General features: G+C 52.8%; 2 protein-coding genes across 4 annotated transcripts; one reads left to right on the forward strand and one right to left on the reverse strand.

The window, feature by feature from the left end:
- The first annotated feature begins 107 nt into the window (after positions 1 to 107).
- Ulk3 (unc-51 like kinase 3) lies at positions 108 to 6,533 on the forward strand. Of its 3 annotated transcripts, none has more exons than XR_009056985.1 (16): positions 108 to 300; positions 918 to 1,058; positions 1,142 to 1,262; positions 1,715 to 1,819; positions 2,496 to 2,639; positions 2,837 to 2,919; positions 3,344 to 3,499; positions 3,670 to 3,775; positions 3,965 to 4,005; positions 4,226 to 4,328; positions 4,463 to 4,527; positions 4,615 to 4,695; positions 4,761 to 4,801; positions 5,127 to 5,174; positions 5,298 to 5,364; positions 5,458 to 6,533. XR_009056985.1 is itself a non-coding variant. In XM_057766834.1 (16 exons), exons 1-16 carry the CDS (start codon positions 199 to 201, stop codon positions 5,472 to 5,474), a joined length of 1,416 nt encoding a protein of 471 aa, XP_057622817.1. In that variant the 5' UTR covers positions 108 to 198; the 3' UTR covers positions 5,475 to 6,533. The 3 variants fall into 3 exon arrangements, 2 of the variants coding, with proteins under 2 accessions (XP_057622817.1, XP_057622818.1); XM_057766834.1 differs by having other exon boundaries at positions 4,615 to 4,690; XM_057766835.1 differs by having other exon boundaries at positions 4,615 to 4,690; positions 4,764 to 4,801.
- A 5,977-nt stretch (positions 6,534 to 12,510) lies between these two features.
- On the reverse strand, positions 12,511 to 17,224 carry Cplx3 (complexin 3). Its single transcript, XM_057766846.1, has 3 exons — positions 16,985 to 17,224; positions 15,722 to 15,809; positions 12,511 to 13,435 (listed from the first exon to the last, which is right to left on the reverse strand). Exons 1-3 carry the CDS (start codon positions 17,146 to 17,148, stop codon positions 13,211 to 13,213), a joined length of 477 nt encoding a protein of 158 aa, XP_057622829.1. The 5' UTR covers positions 17,149 to 17,224; the 3' UTR covers positions 12,511 to 13,210.
- Positions 17,225 to 17,797: the final 573 nt, after the last annotated feature.

Below are 17,797 nucleotides of genomic sequence, written 5' to 3' on the forward strand. Positions count from 1 at the left end.
GGCAGTCCTAGGCAGAAGATGTCACCCAGCCCGCGGCAGGCTGGGCGGAGCTTCGGAGGGGAGGCGTCGAGCTGCGCTTCCGGCGGGCGGCGCTGGGGCCTCGCGGAGTCCCGCCCCGCCGCCCCTCGAGCGCCCCCGACTTCGCTTCTGGCCGGAACCTGCGCCCCGAACCAGGAAGCACCTGGCGGCGGGCGCGGGATGGCTGGGCCCGGCTGGGGTCTTCCTCGGCTGGACGGTTTCATCCTTACCGAGCGCCTGGGTAGTGGCACGTACGCCACGGTGTACAAGGCCTACGCCAAGGTGGGTGTGGGCGGGCCGTGCCCGAGGTGTCCCGGCGCCTGGCACCCGGCTCCTGTGCCCGCCAGCCCCGAGCAAGTGCGGCTGGGTGACCGGCCGGCCGGAGCAGGAGAGAGGCGGCCGCCTGACACCTGGCGAGTGGAAGAGGCTGGAGCTGGCCGCCCCTCTTAGGTTTAAAAACAAACACACGCCGGTTTGCTCTGGAAGGGCGGGCGAAGACCTAAGGGAACCTCGGTGTCAGTGGCTGAGGAACCGGCTCCAGCACGGAAGTCGCCTTAGGGGCTAGGAGGAGTCTGACACCAGACTCCCTGGAGGCAGGACCTGTTAGAAGGCAGAGTGGCCAGCTCTAACAACCTTGACTTTTTTTTTTGTTGGCCGCTCTAGAATGTACTGCTGTTGGTTAGAAACAGGGATTTGGAGAACACTTGCTGGGTTGGGAAGCCAGGATTCCAGAATCTGGGTGCCTCATTGATTTGGGAAGGGGAAGCTGGGAAACTTGGAGGCCTGTGGAGAGTGGATAGACCCAAGTAGGGGCAAGGTTGCAGAGGGACCCAGAGCCCTCTCTAGCCCATGGGGAAGTTTCCCCCCAAGATAGAGACCCCAAATTTCCTGTCCTACAGAAGGATACTCGGGAGGTGGTAGCCATAAAATGCGTGGCCAAGAAAAGTCTCAACAAGGCATCTGTGGAAAACCTCCTGACTGAGATTGAGATCCTCAAGGGCATCCGGCACCCCCATATTGTGCAGCTGAAAGACTTCCAGGTGCGAGCCTGGGGCGGGGCTCCCTCCTAAGGAGACTGGAGGAGGGACACTGCCTACAGCTGCCTCTTTACTTCCAACCACAGTGGGACAATGACAATATCTACCTCATCATGGAGTTCTGCGCAGGGGGTGACCTCTCTCGCTTCATCCACACCCGCAGGATCCTGCCTGAGAAGGTGGCTCGTGTTTTCATGCAACAGCTGGGTAAAAGCCAACGCCCGCCCTGTGTTCTCTTCCCCCCCACCCCAGTGCTTCGCAGTCTCCCGTGCCTGTGTCCCTACCGTATGTGTGGAACATGATGTAAGAACCTTGTAGACTCTTCCAGGGCCCAGTAGGTGGAACCCGAGTGCTTTAGTGAAGAAGAATGCAAAAGGACTTGGGCTTTTCAGGAGGCTCCTAGAAGGGGGGAGGGCGGTGTCTTATGAAGGGTACAAAGAGCAGGCCTTTGGGGAAGTGTTTAGTGGCGACAGGAGTTCCAGGTGGTGGCGGGGCATGCCTTTAAAAAGTGACAGGAGTCTGGTGCTTCCTTGTATCCTGCAGTCCAGCCAGGACAAAACCACAGTAATGCCTCAGGAAGAGGGTAAATGGAAGCCTGGGGCAGGGAGAGGCTGGTGGGAACTAGACTCTGACTAGTTTTCATGGGGCCCGCTCCCCAGCTAGTGCCCTGAAGTTCCTGCATGAACGAAACATCTCTCATCTGGATCTGAAGCCCCAGAACATTCTGCTGAGCTCTTTGGAGAAGCCCCATCTAAAACTGGCAGGTCTGAGTTGGGAACGGCAGGGTGATGGTGTAGATTGGGTGAACGGTGAGCTCCTGGTTGGGCTCCCTCAGCACCCTCGTCCCCTGGGGTCCCTGTCTTCAGTCATTGGTGGCAGGCCAGGTTTGAGCCTGTCACCAAAAGGTAGCGCCTGTTCTCATGCTGCACACACTTAAGTCCCGCAGTGCTGTGGGTGGAGTTAGGGATCACTCTGGGTCAGAGATGGAACTCAATCTGGCAATAATGCCAGTGTGTGACCAGCATCCAGGATCAGTCTGTGAGTAGGGACCCAACTTAATCTGTCATTAGGATTAGGGCTCAGTCTGGACACCTGAGGAGAATATGGCCCTGGAAGGGTGGTCGTGGCCTCTGATATGATTTGAAAAAGAATGGACTTGAGTTTGGAGGCCAGAGAACATGCTTAGTCCTGGGAGGAGGGGCAGGAGGACTTTCAGTGCACATGGTGTTTTGAGATGGGCTTCTTAGGAAGATGGTGCTTAAAAGGCTATGTGCCACGAGGAGGGTTTCCACCCCAGAGTGACATAGGTTGAGTGCTGTGGATCATAGCCCAGGGGAGGAGACAGGAGCAGTCCCGGTGAGTCTAGGGTGGGGAGGAGCTCTGACTAGAGTCACAGTATCAGCTGGGATTTGAGCCCTGTGCCTGGCTTCTTGCCTGCAGACTTTGGCTTTGCACAGCACATGTCCCCACGAGACGAGAAGCATGTGCTGCGTGGCTCCCCACTCTACATGGCTCCTGAGATGGTGTGTCAACGGCAGTATGATGCTCGTGTGGACCTCTGGTCTGTGGGGGTCATCCTGTATGGTGAGACCTTTGTTCCCTTGCTCTCCACCCTGCTTACTCTGTATTTGGACAAGGCTTCTCTGGGCCCCTCCTGGGTTCTGATGAAAACTGGAGGCCCCAGGGCTCTACTCTGAGGGATTTTGGTTCCCTTCCCAGGGATGAGCGAGGCAAAACTTAACCCTGTTTCATTTCAGCCTCCCCTCTGCCTTTTTCCACAGAAGCCCTCTTTGGACAGCCTCCTTTTGCCTCCAGATCGTTCTCAGAGCTAGAAGAAAAGATTCGCAGCAATCGGGTTATTGAGGTGCGTCTTGCAGGGTCTTGGCATCCGCTGGGGATTGAGGGATTCAAGGCCCTAGGTTTTTATTCCTCTGGTGCAGACTGCAGTCTAGGCTCCAGGCCTTTCATGGTGGTGGGACATGCTCTACAGTGGAAGCCTCGGATCTGGTCCATTCCTGAGGATCCAGGTCAGCCGCAGCAGGCAACCAATGGGGCAAAGGCCATGATGGAGCCAGATCCAGTCTTCCCATAGAACTGGGCTGGTGACAAATTCTCATTTGATAGGAACCTGGTAAAGGATGTGTGGCTCTCTCCCTGCTCGTCACCACCTGCGTGTTCTTCTCAAGTCTCAGATAACCCACCTCCAAATATGTACCCCTTATGGGAGTTCCTAAGGAGCCTCGGGCTTTGGACTCAGTGACATGTGTCCCTGCCATATTCCTCTGCAGCTCCCCCTTCGGCCCCAACTCTCCCTAGACTGCCGTGACCTGCTGCAGCGACTTCTAGAACGGGATCCCAGCCGTCGAATCTCCTTCAAGGACTTCTTTGCACACCCCTGGGTGGACCTGGAGCACATGCCCAGTGGGGAGAGCCTGGCGCGAGCAGTAAGCAGACCAATGGGGATGAGGTGGGCTGGGTCTCATTTACCTACTGTGGTGGTGAACTGTCCCATAGAAGCTGAGCTGGTGGCCACAAGGCAGGTGGGATTCTGACTGGTGCTGGTAGGTGTGGCATTGGGAAGTTAGGTCTGACCGCTGATCCTCCCCTCCCCCAGACAGCCCTTGTGGTGGAGGCTGTGAAGAAGGACCAGGAGGGGGACGCTGCCACAGCGCTGTCACTCTACTGCAAGGCTCTGGACTTCTTTGTACCTGCCCTGCACTGTGAGGCCCAGACTGTTCCTATGACCTGGGTGCAGAAGGGGCAGGAGTGGGGTCAAGCTCCGCATTCAGGACCTTAGGGGAAACAATGCAGCCAATAAACCTGGAGTTGATATCTGAGGATTGCAGAGGGCTGACTGTGGGCGGGGATTCCCAGATAGAGTCCTCATATGAGCCCTTCACCTTCCACAGACGAAGTGGATGCCCAGCGGAAGGAGGCCATTAAGGCCAAGGTAGGGTGATCTCCCCAGGAGGAAATGGATGGACGTGGAAGCAGAGGACCCAGAGATCACAAGTCTCTGACAGATGGCGCTCAGATTTGGAACCTCCTCTGTCACAGGATAGGGCTGGGGGAAGGATTAGGTCAGGCTAGCGTGTTTGATGTCTGACCTGGTTAGTGTGAGGCAGTCACTGAGAACCAGAGACAGCCCTCAGCCCCTTATTCTCCTACAGGTGAGGCAGTATGTGTCGCGGGCAGAGGAGCTCAAAGCCATCGTCTCCTCCTCCAGCCAGGCCCTGCTAAGGCAGGGCACATCTGTCCAAGGCCTGCTGCGAGGTAGGGCTTCAGTTCCTGGACTGTGCACGAGTCCTGGCAACCCCACTCCATCTTAACAGGGAGACTGAGGTAGGCTTTCTGTGGAGAAAACAACAGGCTGCTCCCTTCACTGTGAGCCTTTCCTCTCACATCAGAGATGGCCCGTGACAAGCCTCGCCTCCTTGCTGCCCTGGAAGTGGCCTCAGCTGCCATGGCCAAGGTTTGTTTCCTTGGGAGGGGCGCAGGTGGGATGGAAGGAAACCAAGGCACAACATGGAATAATGTGATTGATGTCCTCTGTCTATAGGAGGAAGCTGGCAAGGAGCAGGATGCCCTTGACCTGTACCAGCACAGCCTCGGGGAGCTGCTACTGCTGTTGGCAGGTAAGGTTGCAGCCCGCTTCTGCCCCTGCCTCTGGCTGCCCTGTCCTCACCATCTTCGCTCTCTTTACAGCAGAAGCCCAGGGCCGAAGGCGGGAACTTCTTCACACTGAGGTACTCAATGGGTGTGGGAGTAGTGTCTTCCTCTCCTTTTACCCATCTGTGTCTGTGTGACCTTGTTAGACTACATATGGAATTCCCCTGTTCTCGGGTGTTTGAAGACCAGAGTGCAGGCCTCAGAATAGTGAAGTCAGTGACCCAGGACTTTGGTACCTGGGTAAACCAAAAGTCTGTTGGGCTCCTGAAGCAGGGCAGGTTTCCTGAAGGAGGGAGCAAAGTAGAGGATCAGAGACAAGGCCGAGGACTCCAGAGAGCATCAAGGGTGAAGAAGCACTTGATTTGAAGCCTGCTCACTTCCGGGCGTGCCTTCTCTTGGCAGGTTCAGAGCCTCATGGCTCGAGCTGAATACCTGAAAGAGCAGATCAAGGTGGGCATGGATGAGCCACACTGGGCAGTGGGCTGTGGGTTCTTCCTCTTTGTGGTTGTGTGTGCACTGTGGCTTCTGAGTCTAGCTGTCTGCCTTACCCCTGCCATGCTTTACGTCCCACAGATAAGGGAATCTCACTGGGATGCAGCGACTCTGGACAAAGAGGGACTGTCGGAGTCTGTCCGTAGCTGTGAGTCGTGCCCTAGGGTCTGGCAGCCCATAACAGGGTCCTGCCTCCCTTCCCACAGACCCAAGCCTGACATTTTCCTTTCCCCTCCCTCAGCTTGCACACTACAATGACACCAGAAGGACTAGTGGATGGGACACAAGCCTGAGAGAAGCCGTTTACCAGCCCAGTTCACACCCATGCACCTGAGGCCTTCCTGGATGAACACCTTCAAGATGCCCTCATCCTAGTTCCCAGTGTTCATCTGAGTGCTCTCCACCCCTGGGGATCTGGTAGCCAGGTGTACTGAACTCTGGGAGGATTACCTTAATATGACATTGTTATTAGGTGACTGTTGGCCTCAGGATATCATCACACTGTATTCTGCTCTGCAAAGAGGACATCATGCCTCTTGAGGGCACCTCTCTTCTTTCCCTGCTACCAGGCAGCTGCCGTACCTGGGCCAACCCTTCCTGGGAACCTTTTTTCTAGCCCTGCTTCCTTCTTTCACTGGAACGGGACCCTCCAGTACCCCTCAGGGACTACCTACCCGACAGAATTCAATCAGCCCTGCAGAACTCTCCAGTCTTTCCGGGAGCACACGCCTGCCGTTCTTTTCAGTACTTTAAGACAATCCTTTATGCATGAAAGTCATGTTCTTTGTAGAGGTGGGGTACATGTGAGAATTCCAGGCCTATCCCTGCCTTGGCATAGAGGAGGGGGTCCTTAAGGGGAACATGCCACACTGGCCATCTAGTGGGCCCTGTGCTAGAGCTGGGGGTTGACTGGGCCAGGGTCTTCTCTTTTGTCCTGTTAAGCCATGGATACCTCCACAGTTTATAGCTTATGTGAGCTGGAGATGAATTTACATACCTGGAATTATTAGAGGGTTTCTTTTTATTGCCCCCCCAAATCATCTTGTTTCAAATTTTTGTGTTGAAGGCTGATTTTGAATAAGGAACAGGGGAGCTGTTCTGCATCAAATAACCCCAAATCACAAGCAATGAGAGTTTCTTTTTTTATTTGTGTGGGAGGAACAGGGGTTATTTCTAAAGTCAGAATGTTGGTGATTTCTAATCATTCTGCCCTTAACTGCCTCCGTAGGGCAAAGTGGAGCATCTTCCTTGCCAGAGGCTGGGTGTATGTAAAGAATGCAGTTCATTGTTTCTCTATTAAATTATTTTTTGTACTTATACACCTCTTCTTGCCTTGAAAAAATAGGTGAAGCCCGGCAGTGGTGGCGCACGCCTTTAATCCTAACACTCGGGAGGCAGAGACAGACAGATCACTGTGAGTTTGAGGCCAGCCTGGTCTACAAGAGCTAATTCTAGGACAGGCTCCAAAACTACAGAGAAACCCTGTCTCAAAAAAAGCAAAAAAAAAAAAAAAAAAAAAAAGAGAGAGAGAGAAGAGAAAGAATAGGTGAAGTGTGACCCTGCTCATCACCTAGGGAAACAGCAGGTGCACATCTGTCTTCCTCTCTGGGGACCCAAGAGCCCCACAATTCCTGCCCACTACCTAGTGTGTGTTGGAGAGGGGTGGGGGGAGTGGGTGGACAGTCCTGGAGCCCAGCCAGGCCCTTGCTCTGCACACCTCAGCTTCTTTGTAGCAGGTGGCAAGCCCTCTAGAAGCCTCCTCTTTCTCCACCATCTCACAGTGCACTCTCCATGTCCCAGGCTTCTCACTCTTCTCACACTGGGCCAGTGACTGAGCAGCAAGCTGGGTTTTAGGAAAAAGGCAACTTTAGAGTTTCTTCATCTCATTCCTAGTCCCTCAAAGATCCCTAGACTGGGTAATTTCCAACAGTCTCAGGCCTACTACCATTGGTCAATGGGTCTGATACAGGAGAGGTCAAGTCAGAAAGAATGAAATTTCTGTAGCCTTTGTCCTAGCCATTGTGGGACAGTGTGGAACAGTGTCCTATGGGGCAGTGGGAGCTGCTGAAGTCATGGTTCTGGTCCTTGGCCCGATGCTTGGCCTGCACAGTCTGTTGGTGATGAGGCAGTGCGTATAGGCCTGTTACATAGCATGAGTACAATAAAGTATTATTTTCAAATGTAGGGAAAAAACAAACTTCAAATTTTCTCTGGAAATGGAGCAGATAAAGTTTCAGTAAGAAAAATTAGGGAGAGGAAGGCGGGGATGAATGGAGAAGACTGGCTGGAAGGGAGGCAGGATAACAAAGGGTGAGGGAAGCTCACAAAAGGGCGAGGCAGAGGGGCATCATGGCTTTAGACTTGTTTATTGTCATAGCAGCGCTGGGCAGCTGCCTGAGAGCAGGGTGTTTGAGGAGAGGACCTACATGGGACACCCAGTAGAGGAGGGGCATGGGAGGCTCTGGGAAGGGCTTCTCCCAAGTGTAGAACTGATGTCCTCCAGGAAGGTCCTGTTGCCAAGCTACCTGTGAAGCAGGTGCCTAGGAGCTGGAGCAAGTGGGGAGGGGGCTCCGGAGAGCCTTTCTAGTGGCACAGGCCGAAAGGAAGCTCAAGATCTGCTTTCCAAATAAATATTTTCCATCTGAGAGGTGGAGAACTGCTGCCACTTTATACCTTCCAGGCTTTCAGAAATGTCCATCCTTTAGCTCTGTCCCTTGTCCTCCCATCTCACCTAATACCAGAGTGACGCAAGGATGGCACCTGGGCCTGGACCTCACATTTTCCCAAGGGCCAGCCCCTGGAGGAGCAGCTAAGCCTCTGGAATAGACCAAAGGTTGCAGGTGTCTGGGCTCTTCCGGCAACCACACACCTCCCCCTTTTATAGGAAAGGATATACAGCCTTAGTTCCTGCTCGTGATCTGGAAGGACTCGAGGCCAAGTTGCTGTCCCAGGCTTCTCTGAGAGGGACACGACTGAGCCAGGAGGGGTGCGGGACATCAGTGGCCACTTTCCTCATAGTAATTCACACTACCAAGCTATCACTTGAAATGCCAAACACAGACACAGAAACAAAACTGTGTCCTAGCTCACATGTCCTGCTGAGTGAGGGCGGCACTGCTACGCACCCCTGGACCCAGGCCAGTGACCTCCCCACCCCTCCCACAAGCTTTGGGAATAGCAATGCCTGGCAGTCACAGGGTTAGAGGCAGGACTGTAGGTTCTACAGCCGTGTAGCAACCTCAGCTCTGGGATAGAGGACAGAAGCTCCCACCTCCCAGTGCTGAGCTGAGCGTCAGTTGGGTCAATAGGCACCGTCAGGAGCTCAGCTGGACAAGTGACTATGCCCCAGATGTCCCCAGTGCCTGCCTAGGGCTTTCAGTGTCTGAGGAGGGACCATCTGGCGGTTGGGAGAAAGGGAGATCCTGCACATTCCAAAGCCTGGCCACCCTCCCCACCCCAGCCCTGGGAAACAGCTGGCCTTAGAAAGCCACTTGTTATTTCTGCACTCCTCTTCCCGTTGGGAACTGGGCCTGAGCTGCCTGGATGCATGGGAGGCAGGAGACGTGGACTGTAGGGTCCAGAGGTGTCACTAATTTCTCTAGAATCTTGTGTGTTGTGGAGGCAGAGACCTTGATGTGTATGTGGTGGGCTAGGAGGTGTCCTGGGATATTTTTCCTGCAGAATCCCCCCCCCCCCCATTTGGGGGAGTTCTTCTCATTTTCCTTATGAAATCTACAGTAGGCTGGGCGGTGGTGGCGCATGCCTTTAATCCCAGCACTCAGGAGGCAGAGGCAGGAGAATCTCTGTGAGTTTGAGGCCAGCCTGGTCTATAAGAGCTAGTTCCAGGACACTAGGACTGTTACACAGGGAAACCCTGTTGTAGGAGCTGCGGGCTGCTTCCCAGTCACCCAGCTCCCACACGGCTAGCTTTACCCAAAATAACAACACGGAAACTGTATTCTTTTAAACACTGCTTGGCCCATTAGTTTTAGCCTCTTACTGGCTAACTCTCACATCTTGCGTTAACCCATTTCTAATAATGTGTGTAGCACCACGAGGTGGCTTACCAGGGAAGATCTTAACCTGCATCTGTGTCTGGTGGGAGAATTATGGCGACTGCCTGACTCAGCTTTCTTTCTCCCAGAATTCTGTTCTGTCTACTCCACCCACCTAAGGGCTGGCCTATCAAAGGCCAAGCAGTTTATTAACCAATGAAAGCAACAGATAGATGACACTCCCACATCAAAACCCTGTCTGGGGGTGGGGGAAGGGAGAGGTGGTTAGGCTCTGTTGCGAGGGAAATGTTGGAGGCAAATGGCATCCTTTGTGGTCTTCACTTCCTATCAGATGGGTGGGCCAGTCCTGGAGCATGTAACTATATAAAATAAGAGTGGATCCAGGCGGTGGTGGTGCACACTTGGGAGGCAGAGGCAGGCAGATCTCTGTGAGTTCAAGGTCAGTCTGGGCTACAGAGTTCTAGACAGGCTCCAAAGCTACACAGAGAAACCCTGTCTCAAAGAAAAAAAAGAGTGGAAAGATAATGGAAGAACTGGAGCTTGCGCAGTTACATCCAGGGCCTGTGCTGAAGACGGTTCCAGCTTGGCTGGGTTAGCCTCTCCTGTGGAGGGCATGGAGTCAAGAATGACCATGGTATTGGAGGACGCAGATGACCACGTGGAAGGACAGAAAACTTCAGTAGTACAGCTGACAGAGATGGGGTGGGGCTCAGCCTGCCCACCTTACCCGTCTTTGCCTGAGCTTCAGGCTGGTTCCTTTGCCCTAGAACCTCCTCTGCTCCATTCTGGGGACACACAGACAGGTCAGGGTCTCATGGAGTTTCTGGGACATGAGCAGGGAGTCAGTGAGAAGCAGAGTCCCCTCCCACTTCCTGACCTCAGGCACCAAACAGCCCTGCTTTGATAGGGTTCAGTGAGTGTCCCCAAGCACCCCTACCACCTGACCTGCCATGCTGGCCTCCTTCTCAGCCAGCAAAGCACTGAGGGGGAAGGGGCTGTCCAATCCCATTAGGCAGAAGGCCCCTGAGGGTGAAGGGCTGACGTGAACCCTGCTGTTGATGCTGTTGAGGCAGCCCATGCTCTCCCCACCCCCAGCTTGGGGCTCCTCTGGGAATGTCAGAAGAGGGTTTTGTCCAGTGACTGCTAAGCCCTTCCCCCGGGGTGGACCAGGAGCATCTGAGAGACTCAGGTGCCTCCCTAGGCTGTTTACCTCTCTTATTATCAGGGTGTAGATCCCTTCTGTCCTCACCCCCTTGATTTTTCCTCCCTTTCAGCTCTTCCACCTCAGCATTACCTACTCTTCCTTGTTCTTATTTTACAGGAACTTTGCCCTTGAAAACCAACTGCTTAATTCCTGCCTGTAATAGCGATGGCTTCCCCACAGGCTAGCCCTTTAGTGCAGAGGCCAGGAGGTCCCAGGTGCCTGTAGCACTTTCCTTCTGCCTGGCAAGCCCTTGGGATAACCCACTGGGGCAGCTATTTGGAACTTCAGAACACCAATCCCCTACCCTGCCTGCCAGCCACCAGAGAGTGTGATGACATTTGGAGTCTTCATGGAAGAAAAACATTTTTCTCTTAATTCTTCACTAAAGTCATACATGGTGTTGCTGCTAATGTAATCCTAACACTTGGGAGGCTAGATCAGAAGAGCAAAGTTCCAGACTGGTCTGGGCTAGATAGTGATCACCTCTCAGATACAAAGGGGCTAGAGAGATGGCTCAGTGGTTAAGAGCACTGGTTGCCCTTCCAGACACACATTCAATTCCCAGCACCTACCCCATGGCAACTCAAAGCCATCTGTAGCTTCTCCAGCTCCAGGAGTATCTGATGCCCTCTTCTGGCCTCCTTGGTCACCAGGCACACCCGTGGTACACATACATACATGCAAACACTCATACATAAACACAATAAAGTTAAAATTTAAAAACTACCAAACACAGAAAGTGAGGCGATGCGGCCCAGTTGGTAAAAGTGCTTGCTTAACATGCACAAAGTCCTTGGTTAGATTCCAAGCACAGCCTAAACTGGGTGTGTTGACCTGTTCCTATAATCAAGGCACTCAGGAAGTGGTGGCAAGATGATTAGAGGTCCAAGATCATCAGTGCCTATGTAGAAGTTTGAGGCCAGCCTGAGCTACATGAGACTGTCTCAAATAGAGCAAAATAACATTAATACAAACCAATGACCAACAGAGAGAGAGAGAGAGAGAGAGAGAGAGAGAGAGAGAGAGAGAGAGAGAGAGAGAGAGAGAGAGAAACAATAATTCACTGCCTATAACTCTTTGAGGGCACCAGCTTCCAGCCTCAGGCACCTCCCCGCCAGCTGCCAGGGCCTAATGCTGCCTTTACCAGCAGCTTTCAGTGTTGGTGGTGCCTCCATCTGTTATTTTAAAGAGTGTGACTACAGCTGGGTGTGGTGGTACATGCCTTTAATCCCAACATTTACGAGGTAGAGACAGGCAGATCTCTGAGTTTGAGGCCAGCCTGGTCTACAGAGTGAGTTCCAGGACAGCCAAAGATACACAGAGAAACCCTGTCTCAAAAAAAAAAAAGTGTTACTAGGATTGATAGAGGGCATTCTTAAGGAAGTGGGTGTAGCTCAGTTGCAGAACACTTGCCTTAGAATGCAGTGTATGAGGCCCTGGGTCCCCAGCACTACCAAGAATAAAAGGAAAAGAAAAAAGAAAACAAATGGATACTCTTTGAAACACATATTATTCTTGGGGGAGAGAACTCTTCATTTACTAGGAGCAACACAGGCTCAGAGAAATAAAGAACCTACTTGGGGACACACAGCAGAGCCATGCTGGAGCATGGTGACCCTCTCTTTGGGTTTCATTCTCCATCTCTTAGGTAAGGGGACACAACAGATGTCCCACCTTCCCATGCACCTCTCCATCCAGCTGACTGCCACGCCCTCCTCTAACTCCTGGTGCTTAGACTTACCTTGTCAGGCCCACAGTGTGTCTGCTCCCTCAGTGAAGCCCCCACCCCCACATGTGGCCCTGAGAGGGCCCTCTTGTAGAGGCTGACACTAAAGAGTCCCACAGAAGCCTCCTTTTCTCATTCCTCTCCAAGAGCCCTCTGAAGGTGGGGTGAAGAGATAGAGGATGCCCCTCCAAGGGCAGGCGTGAGGCCTGCGAACTCCAAGTCAGCAGGACGTGAGAAGAGTCACGCCATTTGGAATTTTTATTTTCCACTCAACGAGAAGAGGAAATTCCAACTATGGAATCTAGAGAATTCTACAGGAACAGAACAAATTCTGGCTGGGCCCTGGGCCCAGAGTCGGTCTGGAGCTGTTGGCGCTACTGTTCAGTGCCAGCTCCATCCTTGGCACCCCGCCCCTCACACAGCATTGCTCTGCTCCCAGAGCCCACAGTGGCAGCTGTGTGATGCTGTGGCTGCAGCTGCTGCCCTGCCCAAGAAGGGATGTGAGCTCTGTTCTGAGCGGTCAGGGAGCCAAGCAGGAGAGAATTTTAGAGATCACTCGGTCCATCCCCACTTTACAGATGGTGAGGCGAAACCTGAAGGGAGCAGCTTCTAGGGTGACAGAGGTGGGGATAGAAACAGGCTTCCTGTGTGCCCGGGTCCCGCTGAGCATCCAAGTGCTGGTGTGTATCTATGTGTGCCAGGATGCATCTGTGGCAAATGAGCCAGGGCTTCTGTATCCTTCTGTGAGTGCTCTTGTGTGAAAGAACAGGGGACTGTACCCAGAGAGGGTTGGGCTAATCCTATCAACTTGGCAACCTTTCCAGGCCGAAGAGGGAGAGAAGGAAGAATGAGAACTTTGCTGGCAATAAAGAGGGTGAGTCAGAGCCCAGGCTGGACATAGACGAGAAGGCTCTGGGGCTAGGCTGGGACGGGGCTGGGGTGGGGGAGCCCAAGATGGAGTGGAGGTATCTGGAAGCTGAGACACTCCCCTAGCCCTCACATGGGACCAGAACTCTGGCCATCCCAGAGGTAGCCCCGGGGGAAGTGGTCACATGATTTGGCACTTCTCAGCTGATTGCTTGAGATCCCCTAGTGTAGTCTGGGCCTTGTCCTTGAGTGAGCTGAGGTCTAAGCCAGGGAGGCTGGCCAGCTGTCCCAGCACAGAGGCCTTATCTTCTTCTTCCTCCGTGTCCTCCTCGATCATCTTGGCTAGCTCCCGAGGCAGTTCCACGTCTCCTCCTGCCAGCTGGATCTGGCTTTCATCTGTCTCATTCTGCAGGGAAGAGAGATGAGACAAGGGTGGAGGTCTAGGAGGACCTAGCAGGCTTGGTTCTGGGGCCCTGGATTCGTGGAGGCCATATTCCAGTGAGGTCAGTGTCTGTCCCCACACCTGAGTCAAGCCTTCTGTGGGTAGACACGGAGACTTTGCACTTCCTAACCTTGCAGCTTTTACATGGCCATAGTCACCTGGGATACTGAAGGACTAGCAGAGAGACTAATCAAAAGGAAAATGTCACTCTGTTATGGTAGGCTGAGTCACGTGTTGACCGTGGCTAACTCCACTGAATGGCACAACGAAACCAGTAATGGGTACCAGTTACCAATACCTAGTCTATGGTTGACAGGGACCTAGGTGCTTTTAAATTTTTTTCAGATTTAGTATTTTGAAGTGTATGTGCAGGTGTGGGGGTGCCCACGGAGGCCTGAAGAGGGTATCAAAGCCCTGGAGCTGGAGCTGCAGGCAGTTGTGAACTTCTGATGTGCATGCTGAGAACTAAACTGCAATCTTCTGCAGGAGCAACAGGTGGTCATAGCCACTGAGTCATCAAGTCATCAAGAATTCTTTTACTTTTTGTGACTAAAAAATATCTAGAAAAATGCCAGTCATGGTGGCGCATACCTTTAATCCCAGCAGGCAGAGGCAAGCAGACCGAGTTTGAGGCCAGCCTAGTCTACAGAGCTACAAAGCTACACAAAGAAACCCTGTCTCAAAAACAAAACAAATGAACAAACAAAAAGACCAAAATAAAACTAGAAAAAGCCAGGAATGGGGATCAATGCTTTTACTCCCAACACTCAGGAGGCAGAGGCCAGTGGATCTCTGTGAGTTCAATGCTAGTCCGATCTAGCACCTCAAGTTCCAGGCCAGCCAGCAATACATAATGAGACTTGTCTCAAAACAAGCAAACAAACAAGTAAAAACTAGGGAAAAAATGAGAAGTGGTCACAGCTGTGATCTCAGCACTGAGTGCAAGTAGAAGGGTCAGGAGTTCAAGGTCATCCTCAGCAGGATGGAACCTGTCAGGTCTACTTCAGAAATTAGAATTTTTAAAAAAGGAGACAGATTTTAAACAATTTGCCTAAGATCTTACAACGAGGAAGGGAAGTGGTAAGCTAGATTCAGACCTGTGTCACTCATTCCAATATCTGTACTCCTTTGGCACCTGCTGAGAGCCACCACACTCCCCTAGGCCCTGGGGGAGGGTCTTCTCCTATATCCCACACTGCTGTACCCAAGTCTTGCTTTTTTTGCTAGACTCCAAATTCCCTCACAGCAGAATAATGTCTCTTTCATGTTTAGCGTAAGCGTTTGAACAATGACTCCATTGCTACCCGGATTTTCAATAATACGGATGTTCAATAATGCAAATTTTCTGAACCAGGTTTGCCTTTGAGAGACTTGTGGGAAATCAATGGCAGCCAAGGGCTCAGTAAACACTTGCTGGATGAGTAAATGTGATACAACATATTTGATCTCTGAAATCAAGGCCAAGGCTATGGCATCCTACTCCTTGGAGTCTAGCACAGCTCTGGACACACAAAAGTGATATTCTTGGAAGTGGCTTGTCCCATGTAGGAGTGGCACATTTGTATACTAATCTAGTGTTTGCAGCATCTTGGGAAGAATGGGGCAGGGGCTTCTGAGACAAAGACAGGCTAAGGGGGTACCTTATTCTTTGTAGGTAGACCCCCATATCCAGGAAAGTAGCCTGAGGGCTGGAATAGGCAGAGGCCCAATAGCCACGGGCTTGAGTTCTCACCCACTGGCTGTGTGACCTTACGAGTCCCTTAGTCTCCCTGAGCTGTTTCCTTTTTCACACTCGCAGTGACAACTATCTAGCAGCTTTGTTGAGGGTCCGCTGAAGACAGGAAGGTAAATACCTAGTGCACAGGAGGCAGAGCCGTGTTCTCTCGTCCTGCCAGCTCTCCACATGCATTCAACAGCCCCACAACGGCTCACCCCTTATAAGGTCTTCTTTCTTACTCTGTGTCTTCATGAGCCAGGCTTGACCCAGGTGGGAGAGGAGGGAGTGAAGGAAACAAGGATGGCTCCTTAAACACAAACCTGGAAGCTTCCAAAGGCCCAGGGTCTGTCCAAAGGCTGAGAGCTTTGAAAGTAGGTGAATGAATGAATGAGTTGAATGAGTTAATGAGTGGATAAGAAAAGGAAAATGTAATCAAGGACCTTGTGGGTCTGCAGGGCTGAGGGGCCCTGAGGGAAGTCCAGCTCCTAGTGCTCAGGGTCCCAGTAGCACCTCATAATTTAGGCCCTGGATACCTTGGGCAGACGGTATTTGTCTCTGAAGTGGCTCCGCAGTGTGGCCCGTTCCGCCTTCCTCTGTGTGAACTGTGCATCTCGCTCCATTCTGCATGGGAAAAGGACACCAGCTGTGAGGTCCCCTCAGAGGTTGAGAGAAGGTGTGGGCAGTCAGCAAAGGAAGGGCTAAGATGGCCTGGAAGACCTGGGAGGAGGCTGCATGGGTTCTCCAGTCCCCAGCTGACCTGTGCCGTCATCTCAGACTGACTGTCTTAACTTTTGTTACCAGCTTGTTACCGTGTCCTTCCTTGGTATTCTCCACTCCTGCCAATGAACAGAGAGTTGACTGGGTGGGAGCCTGACTCTCTCTGTCTCGGAAGATCCTAATATACGTCCTTTGCAATGGCTGCCTGGGGTCTGCCGTTCCTTCTCAGCAAGCTGTGTGGAGTGGGCAGTGAAGGTGTGTGTGGGCACTCTGGATACGGCCCATGGCTCCACCACGGCCACTTGTAGTATGTCCTTCAGTAAATCACTGAGCTTCCTCTTCTGTAAACTGGGGATGAAACTTTGCAATTCACAAGACAACCAAGATCAAACAAAATGACAATAGCCAACATTTCATGAAGACCTGCCTTGTGCCGGGTGCCGCACTAAAGGGTTAACATGTGTGACGTCATCAGCTCTCACGGATACATAAAGCACAGATTGTGATTACCACTCCCATCTTCCAGAAGGGAAAATGAGCCTCAGAAATGTTAAGCGACTTTCCTAAAGTTACTCGGCTAGTAAGCAAAATGAGTTTCCGGACCAAGCAACCTCACGCCAAAGCTCAGACCCTAGCTCACCATCTCTGCTTTGACCCAGAACTACTGCACACAGTAGGCTCAGTATCTATGAATAGCCCCATCCTGGATCTGTCCCCACGACTCTGTGCCCTGCTGATAAAAAGCACTTTTCTTACAGTCTCAGGCTCAGAGGAGCCCCAGTTGGAAACAGGCAGTTAAGACCAGATCGGATTAAGGGATTACCTATTTCATCAGAGATGCACGTGCACTCTCCCCTTAAGGCACTCATCACCCTCCCCCCAACTGCCCCCGGACCAGAGGATGAAGATGGAACGGGGTCCGGGTTTGAAACGGGATGGTTGTGAAAGTAGCTGAGTGCACCTCCCGCCCGCTCACCATGTTTAGGTGATGTAAAGGGGAGCTCTGACCCAGGGGTGGGCAGAGCAGCGTTAGTATATTTGTGTGTGGGTCACAGGAGCCAAGAAGGAATTCCACTTACTTCTCCTCCACCAGTTGCTTCTGATACTCCTCGTACTCTTCTCGGCTCATGCCCTGTGCTTCGGCTGCAGACTTGTCTCCATCCCCTTTGTCCTCGCCGCCCCCCAGGCTTCCGGTGAGGTTCTTCAGCTGGCCACCCACCATGGACTTCACCATGAACGCCATGGTCTCTGGCCCCTGCACCAGGTGCCTGGTTCGCCGGAGCCTACTTCAGCACTAAGTCCCAGGGACAGCTCCGGCTGCGCGCTTTGCTCGCTGCTGCCTCTACCTTCCCAAACCCCTCCTCACGGGAGTGGGGGCGGGGGGGGGGGGGCATGCACGGGGCTGAGAAGCCTGGACCACGTGCCGCTCCTCACTCCCGCCTATCCCATGTGCCTTCTTTAGCGCCAGCCAAGCTCGGCTACTGCTGACAGCTGATTAGGGCTTGTTTGTGGTGGGGGGTCGCTGCCCTGGGAGAAGGGGCTGTACCGATGTGTGCCTTGATCCCTGCATCCCTGAGAACAAGGACTTCAGCTTGGAGCACCCGGTAGCCTCAACCAACACCCCTAGCCTTGGGTCCTATTCCATCCTCCAATCTGCTGACCCTAGCAGCTACAAGGCTGGCAAGTGGGGAAACCGCAAGAGCTGATCAGGAATTCTAGTTACATGGTTCGGTGAGTCTGCACTCAGTTCCTCTGTCACGTGTCTGCCCTGCTGTCCCTGGAGCCTCAGGGAGTGGGGAAGGGGAGTGTTGTTTGGGGGTACTGAAAAGATGAGCCAGAAGGAAACCAGGAGACTCTCCTTGTCCTTGGTGAGTTCAGGGACAGAATTGCAC

Source organism: Chionomys nivalis, chromosome 4 (genome assembly GCF_950005125.1).
Source record: "Chionomys nivalis chromosome 4, mChiNiv1.1, whole genome shotgun sequence".
NCBI classification, from domain to species: domain Eukaryota; kingdom Metazoa; phylum Chordata; class Mammalia; order Rodentia; family Cricetidae; genus Chionomys; species Chionomys nivalis.

Bases quoted from the DNA above. Each gene is read 5' to 3' on its own strand.
- Ulk3 (XM_057766834.1), top strand. From the start codon at position 199: ATGGCTGGGCCCGGCTGGGGTCTTCCTCGGCTGGACGGTTTCATCCTT. The intron at 2,920-3,343 runs GTGCGTCTTGCA...ATTCCTCTGCAG, and splicing joins GCAGCAATCGGGTTATTGAG to CTCCCCCTTCGGCCCCAACT. The intron at 4,802-5,126 runs GTACTCAATGGG...TTCTCTTGGCAG, and splicing joins GGGAACTTCTTCACACTGAG to GTTCAGAGCCTCATGGCTCG.
- Cplx3 (XM_057766846.1), bottom strand. From the start codon at position 17,148: ATGGCGTTCATGGTGAAGTCCATGGTGGGTGGCCAGCTGAAGAACCTC. The intron at 15,810-16,984 runs GTAAGTGGAATT...TTTCCCATGCAG, and splicing joins AAGCAACTGGTGGAGGAGAA to AATGGAGCGAGATGCACAGT. The intron at 13,436-15,721 runs GTATCCAGGGCC...TCTTCCCTGCAG, and splicing joins ACAAATACCGTCTGCCCAAG to AATGAGACAGATGAAAGCCA.